Below are 16,341 nucleotides of genomic sequence, written 5' to 3'. Positions count from 1 at the left end.
AAATAATAGGAGGCTACTTTTTTTTTTTTTAGCATGACTATTCTGACTTCAAAATCCCAGAAATATTCCCACAGGACCTTGTGTTAATAAATAGCCAATTATTCTGACTACTTGTATTTCAAGTACAATCTCACAACTGCCATGAGTGCCCCATGCATTGATTTCTATATTTCTCATTGTTCAATCCCTATATTTTTTTATCCTGAGAAATGTGAGGTACTAGTTAAATAATACTGTAAAGGTTGCTTGTCTCACTCTAAACAGACTTCCTTATTTTGCATGTCAAAAGCCATTCCTTCTGAATATCCAACTCTTTCCCTTGCCATATAATATGATGCCCATTTTTTTGGCATAAAAGCTGTCTGAAAAAAACAACACATTATATAAGGGTGTGTGTGTGTGTGTATATATGCACATATTTTATTATATATAATAATGTGTATTGCATATTTTTATATAGTTTTATATTTTATAATTTTGTGTGTATGTGTACATGCATGTGTGTAATACTTTATATTTGTTTCCTAATGAACCCTAAGCTATCATAGCTATCAAATTAGCTCTCTGTACAGAGCAACCATTCTAGCAAGTGTAGAAACACAAGGTATAACTATATGCCATTGAGAGGCAGGTAAAGTATCTCTCCATGACCTAGCTCAGGTACCAGAAGCAATACAGCTATGTTAGCTTGGCACTCCACCAAGGTTAATCAGCCCTGCTGCAATGCAGGACATATTATCCCAAGCACAATGCTGCACTACTGCAGTCATTCAGATTCCCTACCTAGCCTGAGTAGCTTTGCACAGTATGTTGCTGCACCACTCCATATAAATATGCTTACAAGCCCAGATGCTATTTTACTACTAAGGTACCCATGTTGTACTTACGTGATTAAGTCACTAACTGTGATCCATCCTGAGGAAGCAACTAACCCATCTTTTGCCAACAGCCTGAAGTTTAGGAAACTTTACCAGGAAATGGGAGAGTTGGACGCTAGGTCCCTTCACTCAGAAGGGGCTTGAACATATACCTTCCACTTCCCCAGGAAGTATCCTACCCACCAGGCCACAGTTCAGGTAGGGCTGAGGGCACACTCCATTTGGCTGGTTGAGGCTGGCCCACTGAGCAGAAGGAATGAAGGATCCCTGGGATTAGGATAGCAAGCAAGATGCATACAGCCTGGGTGCAACCCAGTGAGCGGGGTACTCTCCTAAGGGGCAGGGAGTCCTGGCTTCTGCTCCCAATGCTTCTGCTCCCTAATACTACAAAGGCACATACAGAAAAAGAAGGATGGAGAAGGGCTTTTCAATTTGTTTCCTCGCTGTGTCACAAATCTGTAATAATGTTTTTGCTGATTACATCCTCCTGCTCAGCACTTACACTCACTGAGCAGTAAGCAGTAAATGGTCACTAGATAAAGTGCTACTAATACCATCAAGCCAAGGGTCCACCTAAGGCTAACCTGGTTATAGCACACAAGTGTTAGTAACCTGTGTCCCCACAGCTCCACAGCCTGCGGCATGACGCCAGAGTTGGGCTTGAACTCACATCTCAGGAGATGTAATTAGCCACACCCCCACCTCATCCTTTTTGATGTGTAAAGGCCATTTTCTCTTGAATGATTTCAGCATGTCTCTCTTAAGGCACTAGCTATATAACCTCACCAGCACAAGCTGTCCTGGTAGCAATGCCTGGGGCTGCCTGGCCAGTGCAAGCCACTGAAGAAAATATTTTTAAATGTAAGTAGATGGAAAGCCCACCCCAGGCAAAGCAAGGAGCTGAAAGAAACAAGTCTGGGAAAACTGACTTCCATGCACCCTGCCCTTGCATATGCCCTCCTCCCATTCAGCTGATCCATACAACCTTGGATGATTTTAATAATTTTATAATGAAGTTTTAAAAACATCTCTCTCCCCCCTCCCTCCACCTTCCCAGTGAACATTTTATTTTACACAAAATGGAACAGCTTCAACAGGAGAGACTGCAAGTGCACCATTGCAGCATATGGTAGCACCCACAGCATAGGGCAGTCAGTCTCAGTCAGGGTGCTAAAACACTCTGGGGTGCTAAGAGACACTTTTAAGGATGCCATGGGATGCCATGTAATGCTAGGTGTGATTCACAAGATAAATCACAGAGATTTCCAATAGGAACCTACCATGCCAATGCCATTGTGACCTGCTGTGGGCTTTCTGAGTTCTTTGCAACAGAACTGCTTTATTATTTTTCCCACTGTCAAAAAACAAGTGAAAGCTAAGGTTTGCCGAGGGGGAAGCTGGAGTCTAATGAGGGATGCCTTGAGTCTAAGCACCGCTGGATTAGAAACTGTGTAAAGTAAGGATTCAAATCCTGGCTCTGTATTCGCTCAAGGCAGGTTTTGAACCTGAGGCTCTCACATTTAGAGGGACAGTGCTCGCCTCACTGCTCTATGAGGCTAGGCTGGCAACAGTACCACCTCCCTCTGGCTGTATGTAGGGTGAGGCGGGCAGCCAGGCTTAGCTGGCTAAATCCATGAGCGTCCCTGGCTATGAAACCTGAGCAGGCTCTGACTCCCCCCTGCGTCCCAGAGTTTAGTATCAAGCACTCTGAGAAGGGAAACTTAAACCACACGCTCTTCCAGCCATGTCTTCTGGTTAAATCAGCGGGTGAAATGCCTACTAGACTGCCCCCCTCCCCTACATGCGAGACAGATGCCAAGGGGAAGGGGCACTATGCAAATCCCTGTGAGGCTTATGTATAAGATGGGCACTGAGCATCTTGGTTACAGTTCAGTTTTGTGCATGGCTTAAGGCAGTAATTTAGGGATCAATGGGGTTTTCAAGGAGGAAGCACAGGCATTTCCAGGCTTGGGGGGGCATCTAAATTTGGGATATAGATACCAAAAGTGGGAGTATCCCTGGGCTTTTTTTTAATTTTTTTTTTCTAAATAACATTTCCTGCTTAGATTAGCATCCTCTCCTCCCAGCACTCCCTTTTCCATGTGGGTCAGCAGCTCCCTACTATTTTTGGGCTCAAGACTACTCCAGGACTCATGTTCCCTAACAAATCCACTTTGCATGCCCAGTCAACTCTTCCAAGTGCATTTGGTGGTACTCCCCGCCAAGCTCCTCCTGCAGACAGCTATTCATGAACCCTGACTCAATATCTGCACTCTTACATGCACTCGTTGCCAAAAGAAAGGTAATACTGCAAAATGGAATGGGTGATCATCTGTCTTGTTGAGCCAAGAAAAGCTGAAGAGTATCCAATGCTTTTCCAAGCTTCAACTGTCTTAACAGGTGCCATGCCTCCATTGGCATTGGCCAATACCTTTCAAGCTCACTAATTATTAGGAAAAAAAATCCATTGTGCTCTAGTATGCACGGACGTTCGGAAATAACTAGTTACACTTTAACACATGGTGAATTAGCACAAGTGTTTTGTGTGCAATTCAATAAGACTCTGATGGGGCTTCAGGGCATTGACCTATGGGATCATAGTGACGATCTGTCCCACTGACTACTTATCCAATTTCACAATATCTAATTTTCCTCTCCCTGAATACTAAAATCAGGTGTGCCATTTCGTACATCTGTTGCAACCTTCTCTGCCAAGCTCTTAATTTTTAAGCTCTTCTGATCAGCCCAGCCAGCATCAAGGCCAGAAGGCTGTTTTCTTAAGTACTCAGATGGCATTTATTCCTCAAGAGCCCTCTTTCTGTAAATGCCTCCTAATGGCTGGTTGCAAGAGGCAAGGATTTTTGTGGGTGATATCTTTTATTGGACTAGCTGCATAGCTGGGAGAGACTTAGAGACGAGCTTTCAGGCACAAACTGCCCTTCCTCAAGTCTGTGAAAGCAGCAGACACACCTTGAACTAAGTAGCAGCTAGAACAATGGCCTGTGTAAAATTCCCTATGTAAATAAAAAGAGTCTCCTTAGATAAATGGAGTGGGGCTGTAAAACACATCGCTGTGAGTAGCTAACAGACAAGAGGAATGCAGTAGAAAGGATAACCTGATAAGTGGAAGAGCAAGGCCATTCAGGAAGGAAGAAGGCTGTTATCACTTATGGAGTACAGAGAGATTAGCAGGGATAGCAGGTAGATTACAATGAGCCATTAAGTGAATATCTGTGTTTAGTCCCTGGTTTTTAGTGTCCACTGAGCCTATGAACATTTCTTTCCAGGCTTGTCTTGTGAAGGCCTTTTGTAAAATTCCCTTGAGCACAAGGATGGTGAGGTCAGAAGGGGAGTGGTTGTTCTGTGAAATGTATTCTTTTTCCTGCCCATCTTTGCCTGTTTCTATCCTTAATCTTTTTTCCTGCAATCATTCATCCTGTCTACATGATTTTCATAAGGCCATGGTGAGATGCGATATGCCCCAGTCTAGGGCAGACATGGAGGATCCACGGCTCTTGATGGTTTTGCTCTGGGGGCAGCTGACTGTTGTGGCAATGGAAATGGGTTGGCAGCGTTGTGTCCAATTTGGCGTTTGTTGATCAGCAGGGAGCTTACTTCTCATGAGAAGCTGTGCAAGGTTGGGGGGGTTGTGTGACAGTCAAGAGCAGTGGTGGGTTGGGGGCCTGAACTATTTCTCTCAAGGTCTGATCCTTTTCTTTTATAGGCTGTAATGGTCTGACATTCCTTATTGGTTCGAGTATGGGATGGTAGGTGACAACCAAGAGTGTGCAGTCAGGTGGAGAAAGGGGGTTCTTTTTGCATTGTAGTAGGTTATTGGGAGTAGTAATTTGGGTGGCGTTTTTATAAGATATGGCTTATTTCTCTGCTGGAGTGTCCTTGCTGGGTAAAGGCAGTTTTCAGGCTGGTGTCATAAGTACGCCCCTCAAAGCAGACGTGGTGGTACCTGAGGACCTGCCTGTAGATTGCAACATTCATGGCATGCTTGGGATGACTGCTGGGTTTGTGAACATAACTGTGGTGGTTCATGGGGGGGGTTGTATGTAGTGATTTGTAGGTTGCCATCCCACACATGGGTCAGTGTATCTAGGTAGCTGATGTTCACGCAGGAGTATTCCAGAGAGAATCTGAGCAAAGGACGGTAGCTGTTGAACCTGCTGTGGAAGTCAACGAGCAAGTCCAGGTATTCAGTCCAGATGATGAGAGTATCTATGTAACCCAGCTACAGTGCATATTTGGTGGTACAGATAACTAACATTTAAAAAAACCTCCTTTATATCACCAATCCCTGCACCATCTATGGATCTTCACTAACCTTCTGCGCTCCTTCTCAAGGGAATAGAAGTATATTGGTGAAGTTCATCTGAGCCTCTGCTTCCTTGAACAGATTTTCCAGCTTAGCGTAGTCATCCTTGATCCATTACAAAATCTCCGCTCCTTGATCTTCTGTTTTTTCTTCTACCTACAGATCATCCTATCCTCTTATTTCACAGTCTTCTGTGTTTTGTCCCTCTTCCTCCTTGGACTCCAGTCCCTATCTTAACTGTCTCTGTTTCTCTCCTTTTGAGGCTAGCTGTTCTTGTCTTTTTTCTTGCCACTGTATCCTGTTTCTACCTACTTCTCCCCTAAGTTCTCCATACAACCGTTCCTTAAATCTATTTCTTTTCCTCTTGCTAGTCGATTCCTTCACTTTTTTCTTATCATGGTCATGGCCTCCCCCAAGCAGCCTGCTCTCCTAATCATCTTGTTAAGCAGGTATCTGCCTATCTTCATTTGTATATACAGCCTCTTCTCTCTTCTCCTCCTTCATAGCCTCAAATTCCTTTCTGAACACCAGCATTGTCTGCCTCTATAGACCTCAAATTTTATCTGTGAACTCAACAGGCAACACTTCATGCCTGCCTAGCTTTCCTCAAAGACTTACTCACTGATGGCATCCATCCTGCAGCTTCTGCGTCCAGTCATACTAGTAGAAAAATGTCTTCCTTTCTCTTCCACAGCTGCTTCAGTCACTGTTCTCACACTCCCTTGCTTTTCCTTGGTTTTAAGTGCGTCCCCCACCACCCAAGCCTTGCTGTCCCCATTTGCTGGTTCCACCGATTGCTTGGTTCTCACTTGGCACTGGCCGCTTGCTCTCTACAGCCGTCTGCAGAAGTCAGCCTTGCCCTTTGCTTAGCCTCAGCTGTGATCAAAGGGAAAAATCAATCCCTCAGCTGTTCACCTGTGAGTCCTCTGTACTACTTACAACATGCTGTCTCCAAATAGACCCCACAAATTACAAACTGCAATCAAAAACCCCCCACTAAGGCACAGATACCAGAGTTCACTGTCCCCTAATGAATAAGGAATAGATGCCATTCCTAGCATCAGATGAGGCAGATTGTGGTCTGCAAAAGCCCTTGCCCCTCTGAACCAGTCAGTCTCTAAAGTGGCATCCTGCCCTGCCTGCTGCCTCACTTTAGACTAACACAGCGAACGGCCAGGGACAATTTCCAAACAAATTCCCTAGCTGGCTGCCCAACACATAAGTCCCAAATGAAGCTTCCTTCTCAGACCAAAGCTACAGCCTGGGAGGGATTTACTTCACTGGAAAAGCAGCAAGACCCTCAGGGAGTTTTCGGAAATGCCAAAAGGATGTAGTTATGCAAGTCGCATTGATGTCACTGGATTTAATGTGACCTGCAGCCTTAGGGGCTTTGGAAAGCCTCCCACTTGTTCACGGTTCTGCATATCACGCACTTTATTCTCTCCTTTTGCTTTGTCTTTCTGGATCACAGATCTGCTACCCCCAACACTGGCACTGATGAAGATACCACGCTTCTGTGATTTGAATCCTGTACATTGCCTTTCCATCTGTTGTCAGCTGCTCCCCACATAGTTCAAACCTTTCAGGCACTGCCCTGCTCTGGGGTGCCGGCCCAACAAGGCTGTGAGTTTGCTGGTGGCTGACAAGGATCTCCTCTCCTCCACCTTTCAGCTTTGCTCTCGCTTGGTTGCCAGCCCCAACCCTTGCTCCTGCTGGGAAAGTGATTAGAACAGTTCTCAAGAGTGAGCAAAAAATGGCTTATATCTGAAAATGGCTCCATGATCAGAAATATCATGAGGAGCAGTGAGGCCACACTCCCCATAGTCTCTCTGCTTTCTAGATGCCTTTTAAGATGTCTTGTACTTGTCATTCTTCTGCTTTATATGTTACTCTATTCTCTTACTGTAAACCATCCTAAGCCTTTGTTGGGAAAGGTGGCACATAAATTGAACTGAATTGATTAATTAAAGGAAGTTTCAAATCATTGACAGTGGCATTGACTCTATGTAAATCCTGGCTTTATTCTCCCACTGACTCATTTGGTTTTGGAGGGGTTGCTGGGTGATTTGTCTGTATTAGTACAAACTGATTTCTATGTACTTCTGTTTATTCTTCCAGAGACTTCAAAAAACCCCCAAAATTTGCCTTGTAGTGTATTTTTGCTCTCTCAAGAAGCTGTTTCTGAAGACCAGGGGCTCTTTAGAGCTGATTATTTCTACTGGGGGTTTGCCATTGCTCTTCTCAAGGGATTCAGAAGGCTTTGTTGTCATCTGTTTCTCTAGGCACATGAAGTGAAGGAGTCTTAGCTGCAGCTTTTCCTGGAGTCTCGCCTGCTTTCTTAAAGAAAGTGTCCAAGAAATTTTGGAAAGATGTTCTCCAGGGAGATGGGCGACGCAGTGAACTTGTTCACTGGCCTGGCGTTGCATTGGATCAAGCGTCGTAAAGTCAAAACTGACATCAGAAAGTCGAAACGGTTTATTTATAATTTATAAATGTCATAAGTGCCGTTCATCATAACTCAAAATGTCTTAAGTCGAGGACTGCCTGTACTTGTAATCTTCTGAGCAGCTCAAGACTTTCTGGCTGTAACCACCAGAGGGAGCGATCTAGCCCATGCTGTCCACAGTAGACAGTTTGCGGCTGTCTGTACCACAGGTATTGGTCCCACAGATCAGTGCTTCCTATGGCGCTTGCACTGAGGAGGCTGCAGTCCAAAAGCCTTTCACTTTGTTGCATGTGTGATACTTATTTACATCACAAGTGAAGCTTCCTGTAGTTCAGGTTACGGATTACCATTGCATGCAGCGTGACCCTGCACCTCCATGAGTGATTTCAGCCCACATCCCAGGCCAAGAATCTCAGGCATCCTGCTAGATGCATGTTGATGTGAGATGCAGTGGAAACCTGGTGCAGAGAAGTGGCAGGGAGTGGCAGCAACTCCAGGCCTTCCTAGACTCCTCCCGTGCTGTACAGATCAGGGTGAGACAACGTGAACAATTCTGGAAAGGAAGGGAAGGAGGAGGCACGTGTGTACTCTTTCCCCCTTCACAGGCAACTACCTTCTTCCCACCCCTTCCTGGTGGTGGGATCTGTACACACATTGTGTGGTGCAGCAGGGACCAGGGGCTGGGATAAGGAGAAACAGAAGAAGGACTGGGGAAATATATTCCCTCTGTTAGCCAGCAGAAGGGGTTGGGGAATGACTGGTTTGTGTGTTGAATCATGAAATGCACAGATCCGTGTTCAGTTCAAAAACCAGGAAATATAACACAGATGCTGTTTTTAAAAAGTGTAATTTTTAAGCCAATGTCATGATTCTGGGTGTAAGGCTAGCTTGTTAATTCTGAGCTCGTAGATTTGGTAACGATGTTGCCCTGAACCACTGGCCTACCTAAAGGTCCAACATCTCATGCTCTGCTGAGGTTAAAGATGGGTGCTACCTACCAACGAGAGCAGAGTTACAGGCCAACCATGGCAGGCTCCCCATCTACCGGGGTGGGCAATTATTTTGGGCAGAGGGCTTACTTGGTTTCAGCAAGCCATCGAGGGCTGCATAACATGCAGCCCAGGGCAGATTAATATTAATTTTCTAAATTTGTTAGGGGCCCTGCAGGCTGGATAGAATGGCCTGGTGGGCCGCATCTGGCCCTGGGCCGCATTTTGCCCACCCCTGCTATACATAGATCTTCAAGCCAAAAAACCCTGGAAAAACTGCAAATGTTAGCTATTTTAGGTAATTTTTTGAGATTTCTCAAACGTATAATTTCCAGTATTGCCAATTCCTGTAGTTAAATTGCAAGTCTGGCATCATTCGCAATTTTTCTCAAAGACCCTGCTCCAGTAGTTTTATTATTGCATGAGAATCTCAGCTCTCATTAAAAAAAAAGTTTCCGTGCAACCAAGAGGGTTGGAAAGTCTCACACATAAACCAGTCATGATTTTCTGGGGCCTAAAAAGAATCAGAGAAAATTAGGCTTGGAAGCGACCTCAGGAGGTCATCTAGTCCAACCGCCTGCTCAAAGCAAGACCAGCCCCAGCTAGATCATCCCAGACAAGGCTTTGTTTTGCTGGGTCTTCAAAACCAGGACTGTGCGAAATTTCGCCGAGTGTTTCGTTTTGAAGCTGTTTTGACTCATTTCAAGCTTGAAACAGCAAAACTGAAATGAAACAAAAAGCTTTGAAACGGCTTTGAAACAAAATGAGGGCACTGAAAACATTTCAAAATGTTTCAAGTTTCAAAGCAGCCCGGTGGTAGGAGGCAGGGGACAGCCAGGGCTGCGCTCCGACCAGCTCGACCAGCCCGTTGGAGCTCAACCTGCCCTCCCTGTGCTGCCAGACCCCTCCCGGGGACACAGGCCCCCTTATCTGCGTGCCAGACGACAGGAGGCCGCTGCTGCCAGCAAGTGTCACGAGGTTTGCTTTGAAGAGTTTGAGGTGCAGCTTCCCAGAAACCTCTGCACCTATCTCCTTGAAACTTGGCAGGCTTCATGCCCTCAGAAGAGGCTATCAACCCTGCAATTTGCATCTGAATCAGGCAAGAAATGACAAAGTTTTACGCATTTTCATGATTCCCCCATTATAGCCTATGGGCAAAATGGTGAAACACATCGAAACAGTGAAACAAAATGGAACAGAGCTTTGAAATGAAATGAAACAAAATGACGAAATGAAATACTGTCCCTTCGAAATGGCAAAATGGATGTCAAAACGATGGTGTTTTGCACAGCCCTATTAAAAACCTCCGAGGATGGAGACTCCACCACCTCTCTGGGTAACCTGTACCAGTGCTTTACTACCCTCCTAGTGAGAAAGTTTTTCCTAATATCTAACCTAAACTTCCCTTGCTGCAACTTGAGACCATTGCTCCTTGTTCTGTCACCTGTCTCCACTGAGGACAGTGCAGCTCCATCCACCTTGTAACCACCCATCAGGTAGCTGAAGGCTGCTATTAAATCCCCTCTGAGTCTTCTCTTCTGTAGACTAGATAAGCCCCGTTCCCCCAGTCTCTCCTCATCAGTCATGTCCCCCAGCCCCTGAACCATTTTTGCTGCCCTTACTGGACTCTCCAATTTGTCCAAATCCCTTCTGTAATGGGGGCCCAAAACTGAACACAGTACTCCGGATGTGGCCTCCCCAGTGCTGAACAGAGGGGAATAATCACTTCCCTTGATCTACTGGCAAATCATGATCTTGACATTGGCTATATGGATTAGTTTCCTATGCCTGAACAGTCGGCATCCAGCTATTAAGGGGACATGTGCAATATAGAGATTAGTCAAGTATGTGATGTAGGGAAAAGCTTCACTGGGCTATGCTCTGGCATCCACGTATTATGTGTGGTTCCAAATGGAAACAAATAAATCTTTTATTCTCGGGTATCCTTTATTTGTCTATCTCTACATCTCTCCTCTCTGGGCCCTTGCTGCTCGTAGTTTCACTTTGTCTTTCCCTCTCCAAGACAACCTCATGAGTCCCCACTTTTGAGTTAAAACATCTACACTTCTTAAGTAACAGCTGAGAGGCTTCCAAGCTTGTCTACATTATGAGCCTTTCCCAGCAGACAGCCATTGCCATACAGAAACAGCCAGACTACATCCCCGTATGTGCAACTTCAGAAAGATCTGCATGGCTACACTACAACAGGGTGCCGGCAGGGTAAGTAATGCCCTTGGAAAGCACAAGCTGTTAAAAGGTTGCCAGCAGAAAGCATAGGCGTATCTGCACATACTTCCTGGTAATTTCCTAGTGACTCCAAAGAGTTGCCAATATACATGAAAGCAGGTGCTGGAGTCTCATGAGGCAAACACGGACTGTAGGACCATTCTGCCAATTGCAGTATCAGCCCTTGAGGTTTCTGTGATAGTATTCATGCTTTGTGCAGGTATGGATGGAGCTCCAGGTGCCTGCCCTGCAGGCATCACCTCTGGGAACATCCTGCAGGGATGCTACAGAACTAGCCCAGCTCTGGTGGAATCCACCTATATCCTGAATGGCAGGTCCACTTGAGCGGTCTCCAAGTCTTATGCAGTTCAAGATCCAATTAGGCAACTGATGGCCAATGTCTTGGCTATCAAGACAAAGAGGTCTGGAGATGTTATAAATGGCTTAAAAGTAAAGGCTAAGGCTCTCTTCATTTCTAGTGAATGGAAAGTCTCTGCCCCTGAGGAATGAGGCTTTGAAAAGAACACTGGAAAACACATCTAAAATCCCAAAGGAAAGTCATTAACAACTTTGTGCAGGGAGTTTGGGTGAACCCCCAGGGACACTATCAGAAGAAAAAAAGTGGTATTAGGAGGGTCTGATTGAGGGTTTGGATCTCATCCTCCTTGCCAATGTAATTGCAATTAGGAAGCCTACTTTCAAGGAAAGATGCAGAAGGGATCATGTTACCATAGTCTCAAGTGGTGCTCTCTGCAACGTGAGGACCAGCGTAAGGTCGTGCTCTGGGACAGAGTCCCTACTTGAAGAAAAACTCTGGACATGTCTTGAAGGGAGAAAAAAAATTGCCAACTACTGACTGAAGGCCAGATGGACCTTAATTAAACTGCGGAGATCCCTGTGCTTTCAGACCAAGAGATACTCTACTATCTTTGGTACAGTAGATTTGGCTGGGTTGATGTTCCTCATCTTACACTAGGACAAAAACCTAGGTCATCTCACTAAGTAAGTAAATCTGGGTAGAGTCCTTTCTGTTGTGGATGAAAAGCTCTCTGACCTGGGTTGAACACCCTCGCTGTACTCAAGAAAGCCATCCAGCACTTGGGCTGCGAGGTGAAAGATCCCTGTCTGCTCTGTGTTAGCAAGTCTTGGACCAAAGGCAGCCTCATAGGATCCCTCACCAACAACAATATCAAACCCAGCTCATCCATGAAGGGTTACTGGTATCACCTGGGCCCTGCACATGAGCCTTATGAAGGGTCATGGGAGCAGAGGTGTGGGAATAAATACTTACAGGAGGTTCTTCAGCTATTCTTCATAAATGAATCCCAGAGAGAGCGTGGGCTGAAACCTCCATCCCAGAGCAAACCAACAGGCACTTCTTGTTGGTCTTGATTACTAAAACGTCTTTGGACAGAGGGCCCCATTTTGCAAATTTATCCCTGAGTACCAAGTTCTTGAACTCCTGCTCATGATGTAGGGAGGTGATTCTGCTTGGGCAATCTGCTACAGTGTTTTGAAGACCTGACAGGCACATGGCAGACAGGTGAACTCGATGACTTACCCACCAACAATAAAATAGTTTCTCTGTGTAGGTGGGGCACCACCCTGGCTGTTGATGTAAAAACAACGTAGTGTATTGTCTATTATAATCGGACAAGAGCTCTTGATGCAATGGAGGAAAGCTTTACAGGCTCTCTGCACTGCCCTCAGTTTTAGCATGTTAATATTCAGTCTCATTTTGTCCAGAGACCAGAGGTACCGAATTTGAAGGCTCCCTGAGTGAGCCTTTCGCTGGAGAGGAAGAGACTGAGCAGCTGGGCCTGAAGTCTTCTGAGATGAAGCCTGGCATGTGGCATCATGAATGAGCCATAGGCCTGACCAGAGATAGGCAAACACTTGCTTTCGTCTGTTGTAGTCCGGTGTTGCTTGATCAGCAAGATAAACTCAATTAGGCCATGACAGCAGTGCTGTGAAAGGTAAGCTCTGGCTGACACCGAGTTCAAGTAGGCTACAATGAACCTGATGGTCTGAGCAAGAGCCAGGTTTAACTCTTGATAGTCAATGAGGAGTTCCAGAGACTGGAAAAGGCTCATCATAGTGTGGATTTTTTTTAAATCTAATTGGCCAAAATGCCTTTAGTAACCAGGTAGGTATAAACAGGAATCTGCCACTTGTAAGACACCTTAGTGAAGACTTGGAGTTGTGGGCAAACTAAACAGCAGATCCCTGTGCTGGTAGAGGTCTTGGTCTGCTATAAATCAGAGATTCCTTCCCCTGCACTGCCAGAAGTCAAGATAAGTAAATCAGTCTTCCTGACACAATGCGGGAATAATGGCCACTAGGGAAACCAGCTGGAGTGTGAAGTTGTGTTGAGCTTTCTTAGTTCAAAGACTGGTCTCCAATCTCCCTTTCTCTTTAGAACTGGGAAATAACTAGAACCCTTTCCCCCTCAAATAAAGGGGGATTAGTCCCATGGCCCCTACCATCAGCAGGGATTGGACCTCTTCCCACAGCAGACTCTGAAGAGAAGTCCTTCAAAGGGGATGGGGAAGGGAGGGTGTGAGAAAATAGCAATTAAAACTGAACGGAGGAACTACTGGGGACCACATCCAGGCCCCAAGGTGATACAGGCCCATGCCAGGTACAAACGGGCCAATGTTGGTTTTGGAAGAGCAGGAAGGTGGCACAAAGTTTCCACCTTGTGAACCCACCATCGAATTCCCTGTTTCAGGGCAGAAAATCTGTAAGAGGAGGAGTGAGAGGCAGTGGAGTGCCTTTGTGGCACTTCTGCCACTTTCTAGGGGTTCCCTTGGTGGGAGACCAAGGGACAGTGACACAGACTGTTGCTGGGACAGTAGCAAAGGTATGGGACTGAATGCTTCCTAAGACTCCAGCTAGTAGGAGAAATGGCTCTGCCTCTAGCCAGGCAGCAAGGATTAATGGAAAAGTAGGTCATGTACACTTTTTACCCCCTTACCACGAGGGCATAAGGAGGTGAAGCTAAGGTGAACTCTTCAAACTGCTAAGGCAAAAAAGTGTCTGATCCAAGCACAAGGTGAGACATACCCACAAGTGAGAATATGGATGCTGGCAATTATCAGAAGAAAAACCCTTCCTTCTCACAACCATCCAGCAGGGTTTGAGCTCTTCCATGCTACTTTGGGCATCTGCACGTGATTGAAAGTGTGGGCGGAAATTAATATGAGCTTTCCCTGCTGTTTGTTCAGTTTAGATCCTATGTAATAAGCAGCTACAGTGAGTAGAGCAGCAATTAAAATACAGTAATTATTTAGTACGGTAGGCAGGGACACTCCCTAGAAAATGAATAATGTTTTTAACTATGTCAGATTTCTCAAGCTTTCTTAGTGAGCAGCACATTTGAACAGAGAAAATGCTGCAGGGTTTTCCCTCACATGAGTGCTGGTTTGGGAGAGCTCTCCTCCCACAACAGCCAAATGCCATCTTTCAAAGCACCAAAGAGAGATAGCTAGGAAAGTAGTCGGTGTGCTTTTAAAGCCAAATCCTAACACACATCTAAAAAGCATGTAAACAGCATTTAGAGGTCTAAATTACTACAGGACAAATCCTATTTCTCCTTGACATGTCTAAGTGTTTCTTACATAGCTGCACAACTGCAATTATCCGGCACGTACACACAGTGTTGGATTCTGTTTCCACCTGTGATGCAACAGGATTGGCCTACCTGCTTATCTGCTGGAAGCAATGTGGTAGCAAAAGGCACTCCCACTTCTTAACTCCATAACCGAGTAGCTATGCCATTTCCCTTGTAAACAGGCAACTCAGGTGCTTGACTTAGAGGAGAATTTGAACTGGTACCTTTGTACTTCCTAGCAAAGTGCTCTAGCCACCAAGCTAAAGCTGAGCCTGCTCTCCAGCCTTCCCCCTGAAGCTGTCCCACTGTCCCTTGCATTTACTATTAATTGGCTAAATCGATAAAAAGCAGTGGGTCTGTTCCTACCCCATTTCGGGAAGGGGCTGGGGCTGGAGGCTTGTTCCTTTCAAGGGCAGCACCAAGCAACTCTCACTGAACACCCTCTTATCTCCTCCTAGCCCCTGTACCTCCCCTCTTGGTTGCCCAGTGGGCCAAGTTCAAGAGAAAGGCTGGAGAGTGCACTGGGCAATGCTTAGCCAGTGGCTCTAGTTAGAGCACTGTGGGCTGGTAAGTAGAAGATGAAGCAAAACCCCTCTGGATGAGAGAGCCTAAACCCTGGGTCTCTAGGTTCCCAGACAAGTGGCCAAGCCACTAAGCTAAAAGGTAGGAGGGCTGCCTTCTCTAAACATCCACTGGTTGTGGGTTTTTCTGCAATGAAACTTTCAGGACTTCCCCTGATGAAGAATGCCTCATAATATAAAGCGTGTCTACCTTGATCCCAACCATGCAGGAGGTCCAATAAAAAGATATCACCCAAAAAATTCCTTGCCCTTCACATAAATCCTGGACTATCACAGCTGCGTCACTCCAACACTACCTGGACTTGCACCGAAATTCTACTGGTTCCTCGGTGATTTTATTCCACCCTGAAACCTGTGCAGCCAAACTGCAGCCTACTGAGCATGCTCGGTGGGGAAGTGCAGCGTGTAGCTCTGTGGAATCAAAATTGCATATATCCACCAACATTTTTAGCTGCACGTCTGTGTCAATGCCATTTAGGCACATCGAGGTAGAATACATGCAAGCTTTCCAAGCCTCCGTGGAATTGGTCAATTGTGGGTGTCAAATTTTAGATACTCATCTAAAAATCAATGAGAGCCACGGATAGAGCATATCTGAACATCAAAACCATAAAACAGTTCACATCAAGCACCCTAGAGTGAGTTAGTGGACACTTTGGAAACGTGTTAAGCAGGTGACAGAAAACGGAAGATGGTCGCAGGCAGGGAAGACAGGAAACAAGCCCTTACCGGTAATGCAGTAGGACTCCACGCTGTCATGGGATCAGTGATGTAGCTCCTGTGCGTGAGCAGCTCGGATGCACTTAAGCTACTTTTGGTCCTTCTAGAGCCTAACTCTGGAGTGCTGCAAGAATTACTAGTGGCGCTGGCCCTTCTCGAGTTCTGCTCAAATGAGCTTATCCTTTCGTTGGTCCCTTCCGTTTGAGAGAGGTCTGACGATGACTTGATCGTATTTGTAATAGTGGAAGTTATTCTCTTTTCCACTTTGGCTGGAGAGTCCTCGAAAGAATGGATGCCCTGCCTCGTCCTCCAGGCACTTCTCACAGTGACGTGCTTTGACTCTGGTGAAAGAGTTTCTAATGACCGGTGACTCTTCCAGCTGACTGTCTCCGCTGGTAGCTCGCTGTTGTTCTTCTCAATGGATTCAGAAGATCTTATCATAATGCTGCTTCTCGAAACGAGTGTTTCAGCTTTGTTTCTCAGAGCCGAGTCCCCTGTTCTGTCCGCCTCACATAATTTCAAAGCAATGTCGCTCTTGCTGAGTGAGATCTCGAAAGGTGCGCT

The 16,341-nt window shown here is 45.8% G+C and overlaps 1 protein-coding gene across 1 annotated transcript in view; it reads right to left on the bottom strand.

The window, feature by feature from the left end:
- Positions 1 to 16,341, bottom strand: part of LUZP1 (leucine zipper protein 1) — a 31,943-nt gene that overhangs the window by 7,327 nt on the left and 8,275 nt on the right. Inside the window, exon 2 of the mRNA XM_019512193.1 lies at positions 15,787 to 16,284. Coding sequence (XP_019367738.1) covers positions 15,787 to 16,284 — 498 coding nt within the window. The remainder of the gene's footprint in view (positions 1 to 15,786; positions 16,285 to 16,341) is intronic.

The sequence above is a fragment of the Gavialis gangeticus genome, unplaced genomic scaffold (genome assembly GCF_001723915.1).
Source record: "Gavialis gangeticus isolate Ggan-Ray unplaced genomic scaffold, GavGan_comp1, whole genome shotgun sequence".
Lineage (NCBI taxonomy): Eukaryota > Metazoa > Chordata > Crocodylia > Gavialidae > Gavialis > Gavialis gangeticus.
The sequence above is the reverse complement of the archived record's forward strand: the minus strand, read 5'-3'. Positions and strand labels throughout refer to the sequence as shown.